At 44.2% G+C, this 27,462-nt stretch overlaps 1 protein-coding gene across 1 annotated transcript; it reads left to right on the top strand.

Annotated features, from left to right (window-relative positions):
• Window positions 1-373: 373 nt before the first annotated feature.
• On the top strand, window positions 374-17,931 carry LOC143406080 (zinc finger protein 39-like). Its single transcript, XM_076864667.1, has 6 exons — window positions 374-494; window positions 3,966-4,104; window positions 13,628-13,754; window positions 13,966-14,058; window positions 14,845-14,937; window positions 16,045-17,931. The coding sequence occupies exons 2-6, from the start codon at window positions 4,015-4,017 to the stop codon at window positions 17,436-17,438; spliced, it is 1,797 nt and encodes a 598-aa protein (XP_076720782.1). The 5' UTR covers window positions 374-494; window positions 3,966-4,014; the 3' UTR covers window positions 17,439-17,931.
• The last annotated feature ends 9,531 nt before the right edge of the window (window positions 17,932-27,462 follow it).

Raw genomic sequence — 27,462 nt, 5'->3', positions numbered from 1 at the left:
CTAGAGCACGATGTCCGCCCGTGGAACACGGTCCGCGGATATAGGCTAGTGGCAGAAAACACATGCTTTGAAGAGGTGTCCAGAGGGGCCATTATGATTCGTAACTGCGGTGTTTCAGGGCGCACCAGACAACGGCCACGCCCTTCGCAGCCACAGACCTCCGCCTCTGGGTGTGGACGCCGGCCACCTCCGGTACGGCCGCGGTCCGCGAAAGGTTTCTGCCAGCGCCGCCAGCGCACGGCGCAGAGGCTTGTGGGAAGTGTCTCCCATCGCGAGAGGCCGCCCACGCGAGACCCGGGAGCGCGTTCCAGTTTCCTCCTGCGCGTGCGGTGCCCCGCCCACTCCCGGAGTTTCCCGCCCGGAAGTTCCGGTCCCTGCGGCCCTCCGACGCAGCCAGCCAGAAGGTTGTTGCGATGGGGGCAGAGGCACCCTGGCCTCGGCGGGCTCTGGGAGCCGAACCGTGAATGAGTCGCAGGCGGGGCACCGAAGTGCAGGTGCGAGCCGCGGTAGGGCTCCCCGAGGCGACGCTCCGTGAGTTCCTCGGGGCGGGCGCGGGGCCGCGGCGCTTGGGTGGGCTGTCGTGACAGCCTTGTCGGAGTCCAAGCGGCCGGAGGCCCTGTATGCCTTCTGTATAGGAAGCTGGCCCAGCGAGCGGACCTGGTGGGGCTGTGCAGACTGTTGTGCCACGGAGCGACCTTCAGTTTACCGGTCTGTGAGATGAGGCTGGCAGCGACCCTGATGAACTACCCCCCAGTTCCCAGAGGGTGGTGAAGTGTACGTGGACAGCCCTGCGATGTGGCAGTTGTATCCCCCGCCCCCGCCACCGTGTAGCCCGCCTAGGGCTCTTGGTTTGAGTCTACAGAAGATCATACGCAGGAGATTGGGGTGGCCCTATGTTTTTAAGAATTAAGTAGGTGTGGTAAAGCTTGAAGGAGGGCGCCCTATGGATCGGAATCCCTCCTGAAAGAGGTCTGAATTCTCTCACTAGCACTTAAGATAAGAGGAGTCCCAGGAAGGGGAGGATACTAGCCTTGCATGACTTAAGCAGTTGGTCCTCCTGCCCAGAGTGCGCAAGGTTTGGGTAGTGCTACCTCATCTGAAGCTCTCACCCACAAGGCGCTGTTGGGAAGGTATGGACCAACTTTCAGGAGAGAGATGAACTGGGCTGAAGGATAAGTCATGGCCTAGCAAATGTTACTTATTGGAGGGGTGATAGGATTGTGGTCTGGAGTAGAGGGATACCCTGTTGCACCAGAGAGGATCTGGCTACAGTGCTCTCTAACCACATTCTAGTTCCTCCAATCCGTGCCCCCATTGTTTCCAGAATCTGAACTCTTTCAAAGCCAGTCATCAAATTTGGCTTGTAGAGATGTGCAGGTGCTCCCTCTGTCCTGATGGTTCTCGCTGGTAGCTCAGGAAGGGCTTGCCAGGGTCCTTCTGTCTTATATGAAAGATGAAGTAATTGGTTCTAAGATGATGTGCCTCACACAGGATCACATGAGAATCACGTAAATGTTAGGCATCCTGACTTTTTAGCTAATATTATAATTTTGCTACAAATTTAATCAAAACAACTAGTATTATTTTCACTGTTGGAGATTGGTTTTTTGTTTGTTTGGAAACTATCCATGTAGCATAAAAACACATTGCCTTAAACACGTCTCTTTTTTTTATCCCTAGTACTTCTTGTGGATTGTCACCTTAAAATGTTGATAACACAAGTGTTTCTTACCTAATGTAATTTGTCTATATTTTAAAATAATAAATTTTGTAATAAAATGAGCCTGTAACTTAAAATGGGAAAATTATGCTGGATCACACTTCTCCAAACGAATTTCATAAATGTAAATAAAATATGGCACAGTGTGTTCTTTTAAGTATAGATTAGGCATCCTAAATCCAAAAATATGAAATTGGAAACTATTTTGGACTAGGTATATAACCATTAAAATCTATGCCGAGAGCTGGGGTTGTGGCTCAGCAGTAGAGCGCTCACCTAGCACTTGTGAGGCCCTGGATTCGATCCTCAGCACCACATATAAATAAAACAAAGGTATTTTGTCCACCTATAACTTAAAAAAAAATCTATGCAGATATTCCAAAATCCAGAAAACTCTGAAATTTGAAATAATTCTGGTCTCAAGCATTTGGAATAAGGGACACTCGACATGTAACAAACTATTTTTTGAAGTAAACATACCTTTTATGATACAGCAAAACTTAAAACAGTCTATTGATCTGCAAATATTTTCTTTTTAATGATTTAGGTGGCCTCCACTTACACCAGTATTCTTACTGAAGTCCATGCAGTTGACATTGCTTGTGATTTTCAGTACTTGTACATGTGGCCATGCAGCTAACTTGATTGTATTTTAAGACTGTCCCTTAAAATACACTGAGTTCTTGTCCAGCTTGGTGGCACATGCTTGTAATCCCAGTGGCTCAGGAGGCTGAGTCAGAAAGCATGAGTTCAAAGCCAGCCTCAGCAAAAACAAATTGCTAAGCAACTCAGTGAGACCCTATCTGTAAATAAAATACAAAATAGGGCTGGGGATGTGGCTCAGTGGTCGAGTGCCCCTGAATTCAGTCTAAAGTACCACCCCCCCAAAAAAAACCCCAAAACAAAAACATTGAGTTCTTGGGCTGGGTGGTTGTGGCTCAGTGGCAGAGTGCTTGCCTAGCATGTGTGGGGCACTAGGTTTGATCCTCAGCACCACATAAAAATAGGTAAATTGTGTTCATCCACAGCTAAAAATATTTTTTTAAAATTGCATCCTGGATGATTAGTATACAAGCACTTGCTAACCCTAACCAACTGACACGTACTGAGAAAAATATGCACTCATTTATTTGAGGTTCTGTGGCTCCACATTTTGGAAGGAATTCAGCTGGAAATTTTTTGCTAGTGTTGTCTGGATCACACATGAGGCTTTGGACATCGGGTGCCTCAACTGAGGCTGCTTGCCTGCTTGCATGGTTAGTAATTTGCGCTAGCTCTTGGCTAGAGCAATGTAGCCCCAGGCTTCTTCACAGCATGTCTTTATCCAAAGAGACCAGCATCAGTGGGCAAGTGCTTTTCAAACTTGTGTGTTTGACATTTCCTGTTGTCTCATTGGCCAAGGCAGTAGCATAAATAGCAGAGTCCAGGTTTGTGGTACTGTATGAGTGCTTGCATACAGAGAGATGGCTTGTTGGGAACCACTACTGGAACAGTGTACTAGAAGAAGTATATATTATGTATATTTTTCCTATATAACTATGGGTCCAAAATGATGGGTTGCAGCATGCATACTTTTTTTTTTGTTGTTGTTGTTCCAGGGATTGAACTCAGGGGCACTCAACCTTTGAGCTACATCCCCAACTGAGACAGGGTCTCAGTTCCTTAGTGCCTTACTTTTTTTAAATATTTATTTTTTAGTTTTAGGTGGATACGATATTTTATTTTTATGTGGTGCTGAGGATCAAACCCAGTGCCTCACACATGCTAGGTGAGCACTCTACCACTTGAGCTACAACCCCAGCCCCAGTGCCTCGCTTTGTGCTGAGGCTGGTTTTGAATTTGCGATCCCCCTGCCTCAGCCTCCCAAGCTGCTGGGATCACAGGCATGTGCCATCGTGCACAGCACATGCATACTTTTCATGAAACTTAAGTATGCAAAAGCAAGGGGTGTGGTGGAAATGCTCACATGAGGTCCTCTGGGGTTTCCTGCATCAATAGTAAAATAGTTCACTTGTGAAGTATATATCTGTAACAGTTTTTGTGCTTCTTTTATTTCTTTGGGAAATGTTAATTTGTTGCTAAATCTGTAGGTAATAGTTGTTTTAAGTAACTCAAAATGAACTGTATTTCTAATCTTTACCAATTAGTGGGATTGTGGGTATGTCTTCAATGGGAACTTTGGTGTCCATACTGAAATATAGAGGGTTCTCTTCCATATAGAGGCTTTTTAAAATTTCTGTTTCAGCTTCTCTCTAGTGTGTTGAGCGGGAGAATCTGAGCCATACCAATTCTCCATGACTCCACTCCATTCACCACCTTTCCTAGCTATGCTTCCAGAGCCCTCTGTGCATTTCCAAGAGCAAACAAAAATGGATACATCTCTGGTGAGTTGTTTCTCCATTCTGTTTTACATTTTATTTAATGACCTTTATGGGGTCTGAGAATTAAGTGGAAAAGTGGAAAAGTAAGATTCAGCCTCTAGGAAATGCATACAAATAAGATAAAGTTGGCATGTAGTTTTAGCAGATTATAAGACTTTAGAATCATCTAAGTTGAGTGCATATATGTCTCTGGTCTTTCTGATGTTGTGGCAAAAAAAGGGAAGCATAATTTTTACATAATTCAACAAACCCACAAGGGGAGCATGCTAACTTCTGGGATCTGAAGACTTGCTGAACCCAAGGTAGAAATGCTGTCTTCATTGGTTACATTTAGCTACCTTAATGAGGTTTTACTGGAGTTGCTAAAATAGTTGATCCCAGATAGCTTTTGGGTGGCCTGGAGAATTGAATTGACCATATGTAATGAAAAAACTGTCTACACATCTCTCTCAGCTTGTGTGGCTGTGAAGTATGCAGCTAACCGCAAAGTTGGATTTTCTGGTGTATATTCCCACTCATTTGTACTTTAGCCCAGTCAATGAAGTCTTAGTTCATTTTGTCAAACGCTTACCGGTAACCTAAATTATAGTCAGACTCATTGACTATTGAATCTTTTGCCATATTTAAGACCTCTGTCCATGATCTTTTAGAAATCCCACCTTTTATTTTCTTCTGTGGCCTCTTGTGATTTTTTTTCTTCCCTGGATTTTTTTTTTTTTTTGCCTTTTTTTTTTCTTCAAGTGTTCCATCTCAGGCCCCATTCCTCTTACTCTTGAGTTTTTTGACTGATGTGGCACACTGATTTGACATTCCTATTTCCAGCTTGGACCTTTTCCCACTGTTAGACTATAGATTCATCTTCCTGTTGAGTGCTTCTTTGTTGCTATTCTAAAGGCACTTCAGGCTTCATGAATCCAATCCTCTCATCCATATCCTCTCATCCCTTACGCTAGCAATTGCCACCTTCCAGCCAGTGACCTAAGCAACAAAATAGAATTTCTCCAGGACTGCTTCCTCCTTTCCTCTCAGTTCTGGTCTGGATGTCAAGTTGTGCTGCTCTGTTTTTTTCTTTTCATGTTAGGCTAATATATGCGTGTAGGGCCAGTATAGGGGGAGGAGCTTTTGTTGCTCACAAACAAATGTAGTAATCTTGTTGCAGTGGAAATGTTACTCTTTGCAAAATCTGAAGGACATGAGTGCTCAAATGACAGGTTTGATCTCTCAGGAACTATGCTTATTTATTATCCAGTGTTCAGGGGTTAGTGGGGCACATTTGAACAAGGGTTGGTTAAAAGATATATGGAGAATGAGATGCACAGATTTGAATCATTTGTACCTAATGGGTATGGAGGGATATTTCATTGTGATTTTGATTTGTATTTTTCTGATGACTGCAGTATCAACCATTTGTATGTATTATTTGTAGAAATAACTATTTAATCCTTTGCTCACTTTGGTTTGGATGTAAGGTGTCCCCCAAAATCTCACTTGTGAGCCAAAGCAAGAAGGTTTAGAGAAGAAATTATTGGGTTGTGAGAGTCTTAACCCAATCAGTGAATTAATCTCCTGTTAGGGATTAACTGAGTGATAACTGAAGCTGGTAGATGTGGTGGAGGTGGACACTGGGGACATGACTTTGGGGTATATATTTTTTATCTGGCAAGTGGAATCTCTTTCTCTGCTTACTTATCATCCTGTGAACTGCTTCCCTCTGCCACATTCCTTTGCCACTTTGTTCAGCCTCACCTTGAGCCCAGAGGAATGGAATCTTCTGAATTCAGACCTCTGAAACTGTGCCCTAAATTAACTCTTCTTCCTCTAAAGTTGTTCTGGTTGGATCTTTTGGTTACAATAGTGAAAAAACTGACTAAACCACAAGGTTTTGGGTTTTTTTGAGTTGTAGGATTTTGTTTTACATGTTCTGGATGTTATTGTCTTATATATGATTCCCGTTTCATTGATTATCTTTTCATTCTGTTGATAGTGTCCTTTGATGCACAAAAGATTTCAATTTTATATAATTCAACTTACTGGTTTTTGTTATGTGCTTTTGGTATAATATCCAAGAAAGAATTATTAAACCCAGTGTCATGAGGTTACTCCCCTATGTTTTTTCTTAACATTTAAAATTCACAGTTGTAGTTTGTTAGTATAACATAATGTGTGAGATGATTGTCATCCTTTTATTCAGAGACTGATATTCAGTCTGAACTTTAACAACTCTACCTCTCAAGTTGAGGACAGTCTTTCATCTCTAACTTTTACCATTGTTTGAGCTGTGCCACATTCTGACTAAGCTGACTGTGCAGGCACAGATTCTATCTGCAGGGGCGTTGTTCCCACCCCAAGGAGGGGAAAGAGTTTGTGGCTGCCTTTGACCTGCCATGAGTGCCAGTCTTACAATAAGTATATTTTGTTCCAGGTGCACTTTAATTTCCCTGTGCTTTCTTCTTTTACGTCACTTAGTATTTAGGTAAAGTTCTGTTTTTGTTATTGTTGTTGATTTCTAATTTAGTTCCATGTGGACATGGAGCATGCTCATGATTTCCATCTTGAGTCCTCTCTGGGTGTCAGGTTAGAGTGGTGGCATTCATGTCTTTTGTCTGGTTGTCCCATCAGTTACTACAAGATGAGTATTGATTCCCAGCCATAATGGTGGAGGATTTGATTTCCCTCTCTAGTTTTGTGGCTTTTTTTTTCATGTCCCATGAGACTTTGTTTTTAGGTGCACACACATTCATAACTGTTATTACCGTGAGTGGTCTCTTGTCTGTGCTCTATGTTTTATATTGAAGTTTATTTCCTCTGGTAGCTCTACTTTGTCGCGACCCCTTGCCCGCAAGGAAGACGCAACTCAGGAATCTTCTTTCAGCAGTTTATTCAGGCCCTTGATATTTCTTCTTCTTCCCTCGAATGCCCCTCCCAGCCTTAATAAAACATCTCAAGCCCCAATGTGAAGCTGCCACGTGGAACTTTCTCATAGGGTGTTGAAAAACCATGCGCCAACTCTCCCAAATAAGGAGTTGTTTGTCACAGACCACAGCGGAGCCGGCGCCATCTTGTAATGGCGACCATAATCTGCAGAAGCGGCTCACCACAGTTCCCCCTTTCTGTTTTCTGAAAACAATACAGGCGAGAGTAGAGGTCCTATCCCACTGTGCAGAAGTGGCTGCATAGTATGGCTCAGTCCTAAGGAGGGCCCTTCCCCAGATCCGAGGCCATATCAGCCGACGCCTTTTTTCGTGGGGCGGGGCGTGGACATCAAACCCGCATGCAATAGGACATGCTCTCCTTGAGGTCCACTTCAAGGATCACTCAAGTGCAGTGCCTTGCCTCGCATCCTGTATCGTGACGATGGTGGACGAAGGGGGATAGCTGAGGCTGAACTGTGGCTGTTTACTACGACAAACAAGTTGACAACACCCTGAAAGAAAGGCACGGACTTTAAGGCGATAGAGAAGCACTAGCGTGGAAACCCATCTATGTGCAATGGCAGCAAGACCGGCAGAGTGCAAGGGCTTTCCAACACTAAGAGAATAACGAGGAAAGACATGCCGATCCCAGTGCAATGTTATAATAACTTGGGGTGCAACGACCATGTCAAAGATTTACTGTTTAAGATGCGCAAGCCAGACTTGAGGTGAATTGCCATTTTCTAAAGCTGCAAGAGCTTGGATGATCATAGCCTTATCGTGAGCACTGCGGGCCTTGAGGCGACAGAGAAACCACAAGCAGAGAAACATACCGAAGCAACACATTGCACCAAAAATGCCTACCCCCACCCACTCTTTAAAAAAGGGAAAGGCAGAAGATATCCAATCGGTGAATTGACCCAAAGTCACGGGATCAACACGGGTACTATTCAAGACAGCTATCTGGGTTAGTTGAGACTGGATCATGTCTTCCGCTTCCATGGACCAATTTCCGGCCAAATATTCGCCAATGATGCGGGAAGCATTCCTGGAATCATTAAATCTGACAGAGGTTATGCATAAATGTGCACGTTGGTCAACACAACCCAAAAGCACCAAGTCAGCCAATTCTTCTACCTGAGCTTGGAGTAAATCTATTCTTTGGTTGGCAGCTAAAATCCCTGACAAAATATGTTGATTAATTGTATTTTGGGATTCAAGTATAGTGGAAGTCTGTTGGACAACTTGATTAATGGTGGCAGCAGTTTGTACTTGATTGGCCATAGCCACTCCGGCCGTAACCGCTGCAGCAGCAGATACCGCCACGGCTGTCACTATAGCCGCTGTGATTCCAAAATCTCGGCGGACTCTAAGTAGCTCAACAATAGGGAATTTATCAGGATCCGCAGTGACGGGGATTGGGACAAAAGTTGGAATTTTCATAACCACTGCTACAGTCCAGGAACCATTCCAACACTCAGATTCAGAAGCAAAGTCAAGATCTTTGCCTAATTTATCCCAGCTAGGTATAGTAAGGCTGCCCGAAAACGCAAACCACGGTGCAGCAATATCTGTCTTCTGTAAAAATCTCTGTAAAGTACTACGTTTCACTTCTAGGCCCTTGGAACGTAACAGGCCATCTAGGGCCAGGAGAAGCGGACTTGAAGATGCGACACCCATGACACAACAAAAGACGCACAAAAAACAAAAGTGAAAGTACACAGTGCAGCTGCAATAAAATGTAACGCTCTCTCTTGCTTTACAGAGGAGCTGCCCTGCTTTGATCGCGGATCCCACTTACCTGGGACTAATCCCCGCTTTGATCGCGGATCCCACTTACCTGGGACTAACCGGTGCACCACCCCTGACTACTGAAAGTTCTGGTTCCCGGGTCTCGGCACCACTTGTCGCGACCCCTTGCCCGCAAGGAAGATGCAACTCAGGAATCTTCTTTCAGCAGTTTATTCAGGCCCTTGATATTTCTTCTTCTTCCCTCGGATGCCTCTCCCAGCCTTAATAAAGCATCTCAAGCCCCAATGCGAAGCTGCCACGTGGAACTTTCTCATAGGGTGTTGAAAAACCATGCGCCAACTCTCCCAAATAAGGAGTTGTTTGTCACAGACCACAGCGGAGCCGGCGCCATCTTGTAATGGCGACCATAATCTGCAGAAGCGGCTCACCACACTACTTGAACTTTTTGTTATTATTTTTGCATAGTGTATCTTGCATCCTTTTGCTTTCAGTCAGTATCTATATTTTTTTAAAGAGAGAGAGAGAGAATTTTAATATTTATTTTTTTAGTTTTCGGCGGACACAACATCTTTGTTTGTATGTGGTGCTGAGGATCGAACCCAGGACGCACGCATGCCAGGCAAGCGCGCTACGGCTTGAGCCACATCCCCAGCCCCCAGTCTATTTTTACTTAGTTGGTTTTGTGTCTTTATATTTAAATTGTCTTTATGGAGAGCATATTGTTGAGTCTATTTTTTTGGCAAGTCCAAGATTCTCTGCCTTAAGTACTCTATTTACATTAAATCATTAGTATGATGACTTAGCACTACCATTTTACTACCTGTTTTCTGTTTTTCTCATCTAATATTTGTTTCTGTTTCCTGTTTCCTGTCTTTTTAAATTTTTAGTGTAGTCTTCCCTTGGCATCTGTAGGGCACAGATTCCAGGAAACCCCAGAGGTACCAAAATCTGTAGATGCTCAAGTTTCCTATGTAAAATGCTGTAGTATTTGCGTATAACCCATGCACATCTTCCCATACACTTTAATTTCTAAATTACTTATAATACCTAGTGCAATTTAAATGCTGTGTAAATAGTTGTAATAGTTATACTGCTTTGTTCAGGGAATAATGACAATCTAAAAAAACTCCACTTGTTCAGTATAGAGTTAATTTTTTTTCAAATGTTTTTTATCTGAAATTGGTTGAATACACAGATGCAGAATCCACAGGGAGGGCCTTCTGTATACATTGGAAAGGTTGTTAAGATTATGTGGGGGCACTAACCTCGTCAGTCTATTTAGTCACAAGAAAGAAATGAGGGTGTCTCCATGCAGAGGAAGGCCATCCTCAGGCAGAGCCGAAGCCTCAGAAGCCTCCAGCCTGCAGCCCCACCTCCACAGGTGAGGAATGCTGCTGTTACCTGGGCTGGTTCTTTGCTATGGCAGCCATAGGGAACTATCATGCTGTATTTGTTCATCATCCTTTGAGGATCTTCAATTTGTCATACTTATAGTGCTGCCATATAGCTTCCCGTAAAATGCAAGTACTTTTCAGTGGAATGGTTCCCTGTATAACCTCTATCTTTTCTGCTTTTTTGTCTTTGTACACGGGTAGTTACCTGCTGAATCTGTATACATTAGGAGTTACCTAGGTGTTGTAGTAATTGTGCTTAAACAATCATATATCTTTTAAAGAGATTAAGAAGACGAAAAGTACTGGGTGCGGTGGCACATATCTGTGATCTCAGTGGCTGGGGAGGCTGAGGCAGGAGGATTGCAAGATCAAAGCCAGCTGTAGCAACTAAGTGAGGCCGTGACCAACATAGTGAGGCCTGGTTTAAAAATAAAAAATACAAAGGGCTCGGGATGTGGCTCAGTGGTTAAGCACCTGGGTTCAATCCCTGGTACCAAAAAAAGAAATAAAAAATGAAGAGGAAAATTTATCTATAATCCATCTGTTGTGTGCGGCGTTTCCCATTTCTTTGATCCTGATCCTCCTCTGTTTGTCTTCATCAGTTCTTGGGGCAATCTGTTGCAGCTGCAGAACTTCTTTGGTATCTTGCAGTATGGGCCTACCAGCGGTGAATCGTCTTAGTTGTGTTTATCTGAAACTGTCTTTAATTTACATGGTCTTTAGGATAGTTCCTCTGGTGTGGGATTGTGTCTTTTCTGTCAACTCTGTGAAGATGTCTTTCCATGATGAGAGTTGGCGTTCCTCACATGTGGCTGTCTCAGGCATGGTGGCTGTCCTTTCTTTGGCTGCTTTCATGCTCCTCTCTTTTCTTTGGATCTAATCAGTTCCAGTGTTATGTTCCCAGGTAGTTTCTGTCCTGATGAAGGGAGGTTGAGTGTCTTGAGCCTATAAACTGCTGTCACAACATCTGGGAAGGTTTCTAAACTTGTGTTTTGTGTTCTGTACTTGTTTTCTTTTGAAATGCCAGTAATGTGCATGTTGAATTATTTCTAAATTTCCCCACTGTTTTCTGAGACTCTGTTTTTCTTCTTTTTTTTCATAAAGGTTAGAAAATATATATTGACCATCTTCAGGTTCTATTGCTTTCTTTTGTCTTTTCTCATCTGCTGCTAAATCAATTGGCAGACTTCCATTCTGGTTTTGTAATGTTTTTACTGGTAAAGACTTTGCATTTTCTTCTGGTTTCTTTTTCCACTGCTGGTCTTCCTCTGTTTCTTCCTGACATGAAGGTGGTTGTTGGTGGCTGAGCAGTCTGTTCTCCTGTCATAGCTGGGTGGACTGTGTTTGGTTTCTGGGGATTTTCCACCCTACACGTAAGTCACCCACTTCTTCCAATTTCTTCACATGAACAGTGATTCTGAGTTTTATCCTGGGTGTTATAAACCTTAGAGTTTGTGGATACTACTGAATTCTTTGGAGAAGTGATTTTTGTTCTATAAGGCAGCTCACTGACTAGATTCAAAATCCAAACAACGCATTCCTTATGATTCTCCATCTCTTTCTGTTTCCAGGGGCTGGGTTTTTTTTAATTGATTATTTTTAGTTATAAACATTAGGATACATTTTTTTCCCTTATTTTATTTTCATGTGGTGCTGAGGATCGAACCCAGTGCCTCACACATGCTAGGTGAGAGATCTACCCCTGAAGCATGGAATATAATTTGTTCTAATTCAGACGTCCTCCTGCTCCCCTCCTTCTCCTCTCCTGATCCTTCTTCACCTTAGTCATAGTTTTTAAACTAGTGTCTTGTTGATCCCTCTGTGTTTTCCCAAGTATGTAAATTGGCCAGTACTCTGGTGGATCTTGTATGCTGATTTGGTGGCTTGTATTCTTTAGCTCACTCACTCCTAGGACTTGCCCCTCCCCAGTTTTGTGGTTGTTGTCTCAGCCTGAACTTTACTGTCCAAGGTCCCAAGCCAGCAGAGCTGCAGCTTTTTTTCATCAGTGTTGTCCACGTGATGATCACAGTAATCTTTTTTGAAATGGGGCCTCTGCCTGGGCTGGTCTTGAACTCCTGGGCTCAGCCATCCTCCTGCCACAGACTCCTGAGTCATAGTCTTTTCCATGAGCTCTGAATATGATGAAATAAAATTCTTAATATTGAACTTTTTCCTTATTGCTGGAGTAAGCCTTACACATTCTCTCTCTGTCAGTGAACATGAGTTTCCCCTTAAGTTTGGCACTCATGCCTTTTCTGCTTTGAATCTGAGCTTCTCCTGAGCATGCCATTTACTCCCTGGGCTTCAGTTGCCTCTGAGTCCTTACTATTTCATGGACATTTGCCTTCAGTTTCGAGTTCCCTGTGCTTGGGTCACGTGTCCACTGCCAGAAGGACATCCCTATGATGATGCAGAAGCTTCAGCACCATGTGTCCATCACATTCTGTGCATCAGATTCTTGGGCCTTTACCCATTTTCAGTTTATAGCATCAGGATCTATGGAGCTGCCCATGAAGACAGCCTAGTGGCAAACACCCTCTTAACCCCTACACAGCAGTTAGTATCAAGTTTTGTTTCTGCCATTTCTTTTGTTTTCTTCTCTTTTCCAGGATTGTTTCCCTATTCTTTATTCTTATCTCTTTGGGTCCTGCTGAGGGTGGTCCTGTCCCCTGGTTCTTCCCGACTCTCTTCTTGAAGCCCTTCCCTAATTCTTCTTTCAGGAGTCAGTGTTAAAATGCAAATCTGGACATGTCACTTATTTTTGCTGGCCTCTCATTGTTTACGCCCTGTGGTATAAGAGGTGAGCGATGTTCACTTTCAAGTGCATTAATTCTTGTGGATTTAGGAAGGAAATATGAAGTTGCCTATGAGCATGCTAACAATAGTGAGCACAGGTTTTTTATTGCTGGAGTCAAGTGTTAAATGTAGAACACCCACAACCAACTCCTTGTACACTTCAGAGCCGAAGGTCACTCACCTAGACATTGCCCTTTTGCAGTTCTGTTCATGTGATACGTGTTCTGTCTTGTTTCAGGACTGGACCATTGCTTCCCTGTGTGTATAATACATTCATGGGGAAGATTGGGGCTCTGCCTCTTCAGTGAAGAGCAGTCTGATAACACAGAAAAACATGGTTTTCCTATTTCCATGTTACCCTGATTTCCATTATACTTGCTTTTAAATTAGCTCAACACCCTAGTTCAGTAGGCACTTACATTTAATGTCCTCATACGATCGTAATCTCGTGGGGGAAGGGGTTTTCATCCCTTTGTCCCTGGAACAAGGCAATCCCACATCTGCAAGGGAAGCTGGATGGGGCAGTTTTAGTATGGGCAGGATGTTTCTGCTATGACTTTCCCCCACGGAGTGGCCTACAGAGCATGCTCACACACACAGAATGAACTCCCAGGCTTCTTGTTCTCATGATCTGGTACTGATGACTTGAATTAGAGGCATGTTCCATTGCAGGGCTTGGTGTCATTTGAGGATGTGGCTGTGAACTTCAGCTGGGATGAGTGGCAGGACCTGGATGAAGCTCAGAGGACCTTGTACAAGGATGTGATGCTGGAGACCTACAGCAGCCTGGTGTCCTTGGGTGAGTGAAGGTCTCAGTAATGCCAGGAGCAAGTTTGTTCTGAGGAAGTGTGAGCACCCACAGGGTTTACTGCTGTCAGGGTATGGGGTTCCACTAACAAAGGTTCATATTGACCCCTTCATTACCCTCCTCCAGAAGCCATACTGTTGTTGTTCCTCAGAGGACCCTGGGTAGCAGTGTGGCCAAAGTCCTGCACTATTTCCTCCAACAGGGCACTGCATCCCCAAACCTGATGCGATCATCAAGCTGGAACAAGGAGCAGAGCCGTGGGTGGCAGAAGAACCCCCAGACCAGAGCCATCCAGGTCAGTCAGCATATCCTGGGCAGGGGGCGGGAGGGGCAGAGCCCAGCCCACGTGTGCCGAGTGAGCTGGATGAGGCATTTCCCCTGGTCCTACCCCTGAGTCAGACACCTGCATCCTACAGTCTTCACAGGTGGCTCTCCTGTGTCCATCCACCATCCCACGGCTCCTCGGCTTTTTTCTCAGCAAGCTTCTCTAAAATCTCAGTTGCCCCTTCCCCCTCACACTTCAGGACTGTCCCCTGCAGATATTTATCAAGACATTCACTGGTTCTTTCAGTGATTGCCAGGCAGGTAACTCACAGATGCTAGTGTTTATTGGCTGTGGGAATAACAGCAGTGATTAAACACATATATCTCCTTTTAAAGAACTTAATTTTTTTTTTGAGAAAGAAAAACCAAATATATGTAGTTGTGAGATAAGAACCACCAAAAATGTTTTTCTGGGATAAGGCAGAGTGAATTGGGTGTATTTTGGGAAGGGTCCCAAGAGGAAGCTGTTTTAGAGAGATTATAGTTTACTTTGGGACTGCTTTATTTTGAGAAGGTGATTTTCCAAATGCAACATATAATATAGAGTGTGTATCAGTGATGGAGATATGACTTTGGAAACTAATAGTTTAAAGCTGTAATTTAAAGTCAAGAGCTATTATTTATAAAGCTCACCTAAGGAGTAAAGAAAAAATGAGAAAAGAAATCCAGGAGATAGCTTTGTGTACAGGACATGAGATTCTATGATGCTGAGGAGGACCCACCGTAGGCCAGAGTCCTGCACCGTTTCCCCCAACAGGGCACTGCATCCCCAGACCTGAGGCGATCATCAAGCTGGAGCAAGGAGCAGAGCCATGGGTGGCAGAAGAGCTCCCAGACCAGAGCCGTTCAGGTCAGTCAGCATATCCTGGGCAGGGGGCCGGAGGGGCAGAGTCCAATCCACATGAGGTGGGTGTGCTGTTGAGCTCCTCTCACAGTCTTTCCCCAGTTGGGAGGAGAACTAGAGATCTGTGTTTCAAGGCCAGGTGAACCAAGGGTGTGAGGGCATAGGTTTCTCTTTGGGAGTGGAGTTACTGAAGTGAACATTTTCCCTTTCTCTTTGTGGGACACATGAAAACAACAAGGAGAGTGAAATGCATGCAAGAGTTGTTTTCTGTGAAACCAGGAGACTGTTGAAATATTAGTACATTCTTCAAGCAGGGTGCATGCTCCAGAAACAGGAGAGTGCCAGGGCTGTGGTCTCAGCTGGAAGACTTCTCAGTGATGGCAGGCACAGCCTGGGTTGCAGAAACAAAACCTTTAGATCAGCAGGGAGAGAGTGCCCAAGGCGGCAATGGGTGTGGACCCTGCCTGTTACAGTTCTGAAAAGCAGAGGATGTCAGGTTGAACTAGGAATGTGATGGACATTGTCTTCATCTAGGGTGGGGAAGAGATTTGAAAACCCCACAGTTGCCTTGTAGCTGTTTCCCCAGGAAGACTAAACAAATGTAGATATAGAAGCTTGCCCCCAGGAGCATTGTTGCTTAGGTTACAGACAAATGGCCCTATTTGTTCTGTGGTAGCAGATCCTGGGAAATACCATCTTCAGAGCTAATGGATCAGAAAAGAAGCGGCACAAAGTGGTCAGTTACTAAGAAAAAATAGACAAAAGGAAGGAAAACAAATGGCAGCTGAGAAGCACTCAGCTTAACATACAGACAAGTGGTGGTTAGATATTTTGACTAAATATTTTCTTAGATATTAAAAGAGAAAGAAAACTCAAACAAGCAGAGAAAAAAAGAGTGATTTAATGTAGTAAAAGCTACCAATGCTGAGGTAGCTCTCAACTTACTAGGGAGAAAAGGCATATGCTTATCATACATCAGTACCTATTTTTGATATTTTAACTCAGTAGGCCACTGGGATAGAAAGAAACTTCTTAACCTTTATGTAAGTATTCCATAAGAAGTGCTTAGGTGTGTGCTTCATTGGCATGTTTTGTTGTTGTTGATCATTTCAGATATCCAGAAAGTGGAAGATCTGAGTGAGACCAGCCAGGAGAGTCGAGAAAGACATCTGTGGCAAGTTGTGATCACCAGCCGCAGTGCAGCCGAAGAGAGAGTTGAATTACAAAGAGCATTTAATTTAAGCTCAAGCCATATTTCAGAGCTGATTGTAAGTAATGGAAACTACTTAGGAATGAGTATGGATGAGCTTGTTGTATATCAGAACATGCTTCTCCCTGGCGAGCCTGATGCCATGCATGTAGAAGAGGGGCCTGGTGCCTATGACCTGACTGGAAAGCCCCTCCGGCACCCTGAGCATCTTGTTCCACAACACGAGGTTCAAGCGATGCAGCAGGACCTTGAGCAGGGTGGAGAAGGTGGGGCCTGTGGCACAGGGACGATATTCTTCATTCAGGAGAGGGTTCACCTGGGAGAACCCTCCTGCAAATTCAGTGCCTATGCGAAGGGCTGTGGTCAGTTTGCTGTTGGTGTCCAGGGGATAACCCATGTGGGAAGGAGACCTTATGAGTGTGGGGTCTGCCGAAAGACCCTCTCCATCAAGCCCACACTCACTCACCACCAGAGAATGAAACCCTGGGTGTGCAGTGAATCTGAGAGGCCCTTCCTGACACAGCAAAGAACACATACACAGGAGCCCTGTAAGTGTGACTTGGGTGCTCAGTCTCTCTACCAGAAGCCAGACCTCACTTTACAGCCGAGAGCTCCCGCAGGGGAGAAGCCTCATGAGTGTCACGAGTGCGGGAAATCTTTCTACCGCAGGTCAGACCTCACCGTGCACCAGAGGACCCACACAGGGGAGAAGCCCTATGAGTGTGATGAGTGTAGGAAGTCTTTCAACCAGAAGTCGAATCTGAGCAGGCACCAGAGGACCCACACGGGAGAGAAGCCTTATGAATGCAGCAAATGCGGGAAGTCTTTCAACCAGAAGTCAGACCTTATTCTACACCAGAGGACCCACACAGGAGAGAAGCCCTTTGAATGTAAGGAATGCGGGAAGTCTTTCTACAAGAAGTCAGACCTCACTGTGCACCAGAGGACGCACACAGGAGAGAAACCCTATGAATGTGATGAGTGTGGGAAAACTTTCTATCAGAAGTCGAAACTCACTGTTCATCAGAGAACACACACAGGAGAGAAGCCCTACGAATGTAAGGAGTGTGGGAAGTCTTTCTACCAGAAGTCAGACCTCACTGTACATCAGAGGACCCACACAGGAGAGAAGCCCTATGGATGTAGCAAATGTGGGAAGTCTTTCTACCAGAAGTCTGTCCTCACTGTGCACCAGAGGACTCACACGGGAGAGAAGCCCTATGGGTGTGATGAGTGTAGAAAGACCTTTTGCCAGAAATCACATCTCAGCAGGCACCAGAGAACTCATACAAGGTAGAAACCTGTGCTTCAAGAATGTGGGAAATCTTTTGATAGGAAGTCAGACCTCAGTAGGCACCTAAGCACTCACAGGAGAGAAAAACCAGCCTTTGTCAGAGCAGTCATCAAGCTTCAGAGAACTTCCACAAGGAGCGCTGTATGGCAGAGGCAGGTGTATGCTCCCCACTCTCCTTTCAGTGGACATACACTGAGTCTACACTGCTCAGCCTCACTGTTGTGTCCTGGACCTGAGTACTGTCCAGAGGGATGTGGATGCAAGCGTGGATGTCATGCCCACATCTAGCAACTGGTGACTGTGGTGCTTCCCAATTTCCCATACCCTGTGGGACTTAAGTCCAGATGATCCCAGGGTGATACTGGGAGCTGTTGGTGGGATAAGACCACTGTGATTTGAGAAGGAATTGATTGAGGAGAGCAGAGATCTCCAAAATTCTACCCCAGAATCTCCCTTGTTACTTTGTATTAGAGAGAAATAAATACTCTTAAGTCATTGTATGTGTGGTTTGTTTGCATTATAACCCAATAGCCCACTTTTCCTGATTCACTTTTTGAAGGTGGAAAATCTTTATGAGCAAAATTACTAGTCCCTGTTTATCAAAATCTGCAAAGAGAAAGAATCCTGTGTGGTCTCCTTTCATCCCCAAGTTGGTATATTGGATGTTCAGAGAAACGGGAGAAATGAATTTGGGGATACTTTCATTAGGAAGGGACAGCTCATTAAACAGTAAATTTTTGTTAATGTTGCTATGTTACCAGCCTTTGTGTGTGTGTGTGTGTGTGGGTGCTGGGGATTGAACCCATGTAAGGCAAGCGCTCTACCAACTGAGCTATAGTCCCAGCTCTGTTACCAGCTTTTAACAAAAAGCACAGTATTTTTATATAGCAGAATTTTTTTTAAAGAGAGAATTTTTAATATTTATTATTTTTTAGTTTTCGGCAGACACAACATCTTTGTTTGTATGTTTGATGATTGAACCCGGGCCGCATGCATGCCAGGCGAGCGCGCTACTGCTTGAGCCACATCCTCAGCCCTATATCAGAATTTTTAATGAACAGAAAACAATAGAGAGAAATTTTCAAATAGAAATGCTTAAATATATTGTGGAACATAAAAAAGTCATCGTCAACCACACAGTAGTTCTCTCCTGTTGGTTTTGCCTGTTCAGGGGCATTGGCATGCTGGAGACATTTTTGGAGGGAGCCTTTATATTCATCTGGTTTTCTTGCCTAATTTAGCAAGGCTTATTTTAGGAAAGCACCCCTCCACTGAGGCTCTGATGGCTCTTCAGCACACCGACTCTGGGTCCATGTGAGTAAAAACCTGGTGTGGAGAAAGGAGAAGCCCTGAGACATTCAGAGGGTCACAATAGAAGCCAGTGAGGCACCCAGAGTCACTGCTGAGCCCAGGGAGGGTTCCACCACACCACTATTGTTATTCATGTTTTGATTGTTCATTTTCCTTACAGTGCTAAAGTAATAGAATTGAAAAACAGGTGTGTGAAAACTTGCAGCATTATTGAAATATATTTTGTATGCAAAGCCAGAATTTGCTAACGTTTATTCCATGACATTCACGGAAGTGAACTCATTACTTTCTTTGGTTGAGAAAGTCACATCATATTAACAGTAGCACAGAAAATAACATCTGTTGTGTAGAAATCACCACCCCACACAGACAAACTCTTGACTATGCCAGGCTTTGATAGTATACAAGGATGAGTTGAAAAAGCTACCTCTCTTCTTTCTTTTTGTAGATCTGGATCATTTAAAATTAGGATTTGTGAGAGTCATTTAACATAGTCGCGAGCCTCTACAGTCCAGGGGTCTTTTGCAGTGGAACTAGGCATCATTGCAAGATCTTCTGTGCTGATTGGCCCGTTTGATATTTTGAGTCATTTTATTAACGTGTATTTTTACTCAAAAGTCACTCGTTTCCTCTATCTAAATTTTCAGGTTGATATGACAAGTGTTTCTGCATTTGATTTTTATTTTACTTCCCTTTTTAGTTTTCTACAGAATTTCTTAATCTTATGTACTTCTATTTTTCATCAACAATATTATTTATTTATTTATTTTTAATTGCTTTTATTTTTTAAATACATGACAGCAAAATGCATCACAATTCTTATTCCATATATAGAACACAATTTTTCATATCTCTGTATATAAAGTATGTTCACACCAATTCATGTCTTCATACATGTACTTTGGATAATGATGTCCATCACATTCCACCATCAAACAATATTTTTAAAATATACTTTGTATCTTGTTTTTGCTGGAAGTGTCTTGCTGGCAATTTCTTATGAAAATCTTAAGTGATTTGTAATTAATTTCTGCTTACTGAAATGTCTTTGGGGTAGCTCAGTCTTTGCCTAGCATTCCCAGCACTGGAAATATGTTTGGCAGGGTAGTGTTTAAAAAGATTATATATTTATCCACACACTCCAAGGTATGTTACATTAGATTAGATTGTTCTAAGCAAAAAAATCTGAATCAGTTTTCAAAGACACAGAGTGGTGATATTTTTGAGGCTAACTATCAATATTGCATGATGTCTAAAATCATTCTAAGATGACATTTCTTCAGGACTTAAGTCATTGGAATATGCAAGAGGTAAATCAGTAGCCACAATCTGTAAATCATATCCATTTACTAAAATAAATTTTCGCCTGTTAAAGACAGAATTTCTTTTTCTAAAGTTTAGAAAGCCTATTAAAAATTTTACATTCATCAGAAAATTGCTTTTATTCCTTGTAAGCAATAAAATGGGCCTTCTAATAAACACTGTGCTTTATATATTGTAGGATTTTTTTTCTTGACAGTACTGGGGATCAAACTCAGGGAGGCTCTATTGCTGAGCTATATCCTCACCTGCCAGGTTGCCCAGGCTGGCCTCAAACTTTGGTCCCCTTCCTCAGCCTACAAATTAGCTGAGATTACAAGTGTGTTGCACCATATGTCAGGGATTTTCACTGGAAACTTTACTATTTCCCCTCTATTCAAAAATACTTTAAAAAGTGGCTCAGCAAATGAATTTCTTCTTTTGAGGTTACATATGTATAAGTGTGTGTTATTTTCTTGCTTACAAGGAATGGGAGCCGCTTTATTGTAGGACAGCAGAGGTATTTATACCTAACTCATTATACACAGCTTGTTTCAATTATCATCTAGATAAAGCAATTAGTCATTAAGGAATCCTCATCATCTTAATAATTACACACAGCTTAACTTAATTAACATCAACTAGATACAGCAGTCAGTCATTAAGGAATCTCCATCATCTTAATAGCTTCCTGGTGTTACTTCTCAAACCACTCCTCCTGGCAAAGTGCCAGGTGCCATCTTGATTTGTCTGTGGCCCTCAACACCCTTCCACTCATTTTCAAATTGCCCACGATCTGCAGTGTGGTTTTTTGATCATTTCTCACATTCTGTATCCCATCCTTGGATACTCACACATCCTAGATAATCAGAGTGATTGTGACTTCTATAGGTTTGCTCAGATACAAGTGTCCTTGATGGACATGGTTACATGCCTGCTTTTGACATAAGTACAGACAACATAAGGTGCAGTTGTTGGGCTGTACTCAGGCATGTTTTACTTCAGAAAAACTGTCAGACTGGCTTTAGAAGTGGCCATGCCCTTGTGTTCTGCAGCAGTAAATGAGTGCTGGTGTTCCTTGTGCTCCTGCAGCCAGTGCTGTTGTTTTTTTGTTTTTTTTTTTTTTTCAGAGTTTAGCGGTTCCAATAGTTGTGCCATGTTACTTTATAAATAGTAATGTGTAGTTCACTTTTCTGTTTTCTAGACAGGTAGGGTCTTTCACAGAGAATAAATTCAAACTTTACAAGCTCCACATTTCTTCTTGTATGAATGGACTTTTAGGGTTATGTGCAAAGCTCATCACCAAACCCAAGGTCACAAATAGATTTTCTTTTTGTTTTTTGTTTAGAATTTTATTTCAAATTTCAGCCTATGGAGTATTTTAAGTGAACATTTGTGCAAAATTTAATTGGTCTTTCCATCTGTTTTATTCTTTTTATCTTTTGTGGTGCTGGGGATTGAACCCAGGGCCTTGTGCATACAAGGCAAGCACTCTACCAACTGAGCTGTATCCCCAGCCCCTATTTCATTCTTTGTTGTCTTCAAATATTTGTTCCATTACCATTTTTGGAGAAAAAAAGGGGTGGTGGTGCAGGGAGATTGATGGGCTACATTTCAATTTTAATTTCCCAAATTATGACCTTAAAATCCGAGTGCAGTTCTGAATTTCATTAATTCATAGGAACAGAAGAGGAGCCCATGCACACCGAACTGCAGCTCCCTGTGCAGGTCTGGCAACCTCCAGGGGATTCGTGCTAGCGTTCTGAGTGCAGCCTCCAGGGCACAGGCGCTTAGTCTTCTGGGGACGCAGAGGCCCCTTGTAGTGCATGGAAAGTTCCTGTCCAGGCCTAGTGCCGAGAGCCAGTAGAGGAAAATAGGGAATGAAATTCTGTGTCCACTAACATGAGTCTGTACAGTGGCCTCCGTCCCTAAATTAATACCCACAGAGGCCTTAAATGCTGGTGCTGTGTCCGCACTGTGGCCTCTGACCTCAATGTTATGTCCACACTGTGGCTCTGGTTCTAGTGTATGGTAGACCCAATGTCACACTCATTTTCCTACTGGGCAGTGGTTTCACAGCTTTGACTGAGTTGGATTCAGGAGGGTTGGCCTCTAGTGAAGTTTGAGGTCTCATTTTCTGGTCTGTTATTAATGTGTTTGTTTAAAAATATTTTACTTCCCAATAATTTCAAACTCACAGGAAATGAGAAGCCTGCAGCTGTGGTGGGAAGTGCTCTTTTCCATTCCACTCATACTGCCCTGCTGTCCTCGCTTTTCCAGATTTGCACCTGCACAGGAAGCACTGATTTGTTTTCCTCAAAGTGTGGACACTCCAGTGACTACCACATAACCTCAAAATCAAAAACTGGCTTCTACATGGTAATCCAAACCATGTGCCTACTTTGTTGTCACCACTGCCTCAGTGGGAGAAAAATTAGTCTTCCTTTTTCATCTAGTGTTTCTTTTTTTTTTAAGAGAGAGAGAGAATATTTTAATATTTATTTTTTAGTTTTCGGCAGACATTACATACATGAAATACATTCTTTGTATGTGGTGCTGAGGATCGAACCCGGGCTGCACGCATGCCAGGCGAGGGCGCTACCGCTTGAGCCACATCCCCAGCCTCCTCATCCAGTGTTTCCTTCCTGGACTTATTCCTAAGCCTGTCCCTAAATTTCATGACCGTGACTATGGGAAGAGCAAACACAAATCTTTTTTTGAGCACCTGTTTTAGGTTCCTTGAGGTATACACCTAGGAATGGAATTGTGTGTTGTGCTTTATCTATTTTTGGTAATACCAAGCCTCAGAGTAGAGAGGAAGGGTTAGGACTGGGGCCTGGCACTGTCACGGACTGCTGGTGTCCCTAAGCAACTTACTGCCACCACTCCCCTTGAAAGCCCCTGGGGCCCAAATGGTTCAGGGGAGAGGTGCTTTTCTTCCTTCCTACCTCAGGGAGTCATGGGTGTCCCCTTGGGAAGCCAGTGAGCCCGTGGGCCTCCAACAATGCATGCACATGCAGTCCTGCACACATTTTAGGAAGATCCACAGACCCCAGACTCAGGGCCTCTGTCCTATATGACCACTCGTTCATCCCTTCCCCAATTCACCCAGCAAACATTTGCTGAACACTATTGCAGTGTTTGGCTCTCCAACTGGGTCCCTATCACCAAACACTTGTTCATGCTGACTGGTCAGCCTGGCAGCTGGAATTCCCTCTGGCTCACTCTTCTAAGACAAAGTCTAGGGAGGCACTAGTATGCACAGCTTCACCTAAAGTGACTTTAGCTTCAAGTTTTGAAAACAAAGACAAAACAAACATATAACCCCAAGTGCAAAACCAACTCTAGGCCCTTCTCCCACCTTCCCTCCTTCCTTCCCTTCCTCTAGTGCTGGGGATCAAACCCAGAGTCCTGTGTCAGCTGAGCATGCTCTCTGCCACTGAGTGACACACTCATCCCCAAATTCCTCTGGAGCTCAACTGAAGAAAAACAGGCTGTTCTGGGCTTAAAGAAATCCAGGGCCCCCTCTATCCAAAGCTAACTGCCTGGTCCTTTAGGGGTCTGGAGGTGGGTGCAGACCTCACAAAATTGTTGATTGGGAGACTAGATGCACCCTGGGAGAGGGTGCATCTTTCTTTACCAGTCCCCTGTGCTGCTTGCAGGTCTTCCTTGTTCCTGATTTAGATCCAACAAGAAGAGGGAGGGGAAGGAGGGACTGATACTAGAGCAAGAGGACAGAACTGGCCTCCGAGCAGCTGGCTGTCAGTGTGGGATCATGCAGCAAAATCTGTGGATGTTTTTGTTGCTCATAATTGGAGAATGGATGCCACTGGCATTTTGTGGGTTGATGCCAGGGATGCTTCTCAGCCTGCCAGCCTGCACAGGTACCCTATGCAATGTAGAGTAATCCATCACAAAGGTCCCTAGTACTAGGCTTGAGAAACTGTGGTCCAGACCAGGAAAAGAAGGAGATCTACTCTGGCTGCAAGGGGAGCTGTTGGCCCTCCCACCCAGCTCCTGGCTGCTTTCTGGGTTTCATCCCTGCCATTGATGGAGACTTCATCCCTTATGGCTCATACACTTGTTCACCCATGCTGCTGGCATCTTCTACTTAGCAGGCACCAACAACATGGTTGGCCACCTCTGCCAGTGTCAGCATGCCAGCCATCAACAAGGTCAACAAAGACATCACAGTGAGCAGGGGGTACAGGACCCAGAGTGGCACCTGTAGGAGCTGTGAAGGAATTGGCCCCAGAAAGATTGGTCCTGAGGCAGAAGTCATCAGCAGAGGGTTGAGGGCAGGAATTGGCAGTGTCAGTGGCAGACACCCTCTTGAGGGCATTGCAGGAAGGTCCAGTGCCTGCTTAGTTCCTACAGGGAGAACTTCTACAGGCTGAGCAGGCTCACCACCACCAAGGCTACTTTTGACATCTACACTGAGCCCAGGGCCAGAACACACTCCAAGTGACCAAAAGAGAGACCGAGGCCCCAACTTGGGCCACCCAGCTCTGCCCAGAGACTGGCAGCCTCTTTCTGAGACCCACAGAGATTCCCTGGTCCAGCATAGAACCAACACCAAGTGAGGGTCTGAGAAGTGGTTTCTCCCTGTGAGGTTTATCTAAGATGCTGCAGCTTCCTGCTGAGGCTTCTTTACTAAGCAACAAATTGAGCTCTGAGCTTCCCATCAGTTAAGGCAAAAAGGGAATCAGATGTTGGAACATACCTTGTCCAATCAAATGAAAAGTGGAAATTCATATGGAGATAAAAAAAAATACCCTTTCTTGATACTGAATTATAGGAGGCAAATGCCTCAAAAAATGTCACAGCGGTGAGGCATAAACAGTTGAACTCAGAGTCCATGAATGTGGGCTGCAGCTTTCCCTCCCCGCATGTAAGATGCCAGTTTCTCAGTGAGTCCTGATGGGCTTCTCCAGACCCTTTGCTACTCCCCCTCAAGTGCCAAGACCTGTTCCTGCCAGTCTTTCCATCCCACTTGAGTGCCCATCTACCCTGAAGGGATGGAGGCTGACCACACTGGTGACGTCCAGGATGTTTTGGAAAGCCCTTTGTACTCCCTTGGGCAGTTGGTCTCAGGACAGGCCTGTCTTCAAGGCCACAATCACCCATGGGGCCAATTAGCCTGAAATGGGTAAGGTGTGGGGTTGAGCCCAGGGGCAAGGCTGCAGGCTTGAGGGGCTCCTGCCCTCATGACTTGCAGGCCTGAATTCTCATCCCTGTCTTCTTACTTGCCAACAGGAAGACTCTGGCATGTTGCTTAACCCAGTGAGCCTCATTGGCCCCTCTGTTCATAAGGATAGGGGATTCTGAGTCCCAAGAGCATGCACATGCTCAGCCAGTGCTGAGGTATAGGAGGTCAACTTAGACGGCTATGGGCTGCACAGGCATGTGAACAAAAAGCTGGCTGGAAGCACAGGTTTCAGCCACAGAGGAGTCCTCAGTCCCCACTCAACCTCTTACTCAGCAAGGACCCCAACTTGGGCCACCCAGCTCTGCCCATGTACTGGTAGCCCCACACAATACAGACTGGCCACTTCTGGAGGTCACCAAGAAGATGGGTAGTGGCTCCATGAAGCAACTCTTGAGAGCTGACTACCTACAGTACTGGACCATGGCCTACCAGGTATTTCCCATGTTGATCAGCAAGGTGGCTTCCCCAGGGCCCTGGGTAGATGATTCTAAGACTGCCCTCCTGCTTGCCACAGATGCCTCTAGGTCTCTTAGAGGTCATTCCATGTTCTGGGAACATGCCTCTATCCTCTGGTCCCAGGATTTTTCAGGAGCATCTGAGCACTACCCAGTGTAATGGTACTGAAATGAACATCTGTTCCTTGTGAGGTGGAGTTGTGTAGTGCCTTCAGCATGCTGAGAAGGGTGGCTGGCTCTTACTGTTCTACACAAAATAAACAGACTTCTGGAAGATTTCTTATTGAAACCTGAAGTGTGAGAGTCTCTATCTCATTTCCACTAATATAGGAAATGAAAGAACAAAACCATAATGATCAGGGTGTAGCAGAAACAAGATTTTAATATATTCAAGTGTGGAATTTTCTATTTATAATAAATAAGTTTGACCCACCCCTATCAGTAAGCACTTTGGTTTTTTAAAAATTTTTTTTAGTTGTAGATGGACACAACACTCCCATTTTTTTTTAATTTATTTTTTTAATGTGGTGCTGAAGATCAAACCCAGTGCCTCACACATGCCAGGCGATCACTCTACCGCTGAGCCATAACCCCAGCCCCAGCACTTTGTTTTTAATGCAAAAATTCAGTTACCATCCCCATCCCCAAGTCCTCCTTTCCCCTCACCTCCTTCTTTGGTCTCCTAAAGCCCAGGGTGAAGTGGTGAATGGCATTTTCCATGGCATGAAATTTGAAATTGGTGGGCTGTCCTTACAGCCAGGTCAGGAGTGTGGCCTATGAGAGGGCTCTCTCCACTCTTGGGGAGGGCTGGGCATGTGTTGGGCAGGATGCCTTGCGAATGGAATCTCTAGTGCAGCTCAAGAAAGACTGTAGTGGTGAGAGGAGGGGCCAGGACTCCGGTGAAGGTGTAACATGTGCAGCTGCTGAATTTGGCAGGCAGGATCTGACAGCAAAGACACCGTATACAAGATAGCATTTATTTTAGTAACAATATAGAAACGAGCAAAAGCAAAGTGACAGGTGAGAGAGAAAGAGAAGAAAATACATCACCACATAGGGGAAACCCCAACACCTGATCACACAGCTGGGAAGTCCTGGGGCAGCTTTCCTTGATACAGTGTCATTCCCAGTGGGTCTCCTTAAATACAAGTGAAACAAATATGTTCTAACAACCTGCATGAGCTGATGGTCCCCTCAAGGACACTCCATCCCCGCAAGGACTGGCCAGATCTCCACAGGGAGAGAGTGACAGCCTTGAGATAGGTGAATGACTTGAGTTCTTTGAGTGAGCCAAACCCACTGAGAAGCCAGCTTTCTTTAGATGTTCCATCAAGGGTGTGTGAAGGTTATGGCAGGTGCACGGACAGGGAAGAGCTTTAGTATTTTTCTAGCACTTTAGAATGTCCCAGGCCAGTGTCTGAGGGCACCAAGAGAGAACTGCATCTTCACAGTCACTTTGAGAGGTCTCCTGGTGTGACATGGATAGTTAACTGCAGCTAGGAAGATATAAATTAACTACTTTTGACAATAAATAGGTGACAAAAAAGGGAAGACTTAAGACATATGAACCAAATGCAGCAATGGATGCTTCTAGTTTGAACCTGAGTTTTTGTTTGTCTAACTATACAATTTGTTTGAAATAGTTGGAGAAATCTGTATATTAATTGGGCATTTGATATTAAAGAATCATGATTATTTTCAATAGTGGATGTTAGAGACTTCTTTCAACTACATGACTACAATTTTTTAGAAG

Source organism: Callospermophilus lateralis, chromosome 8, assembly GCF_048772815.1.
Source record: "Callospermophilus lateralis isolate mCalLat2 chromosome 8, mCalLat2.hap1, whole genome shotgun sequence".
NCBI classification, from domain to species: Eukaryota; Metazoa; Chordata; class Mammalia; order Rodentia; family Sciuridae; genus Callospermophilus; species Callospermophilus lateralis.
The sequence above is the reverse complement of the archived record's forward strand: the minus strand, read 5'-3'. Positions and strand labels throughout refer to the sequence as shown.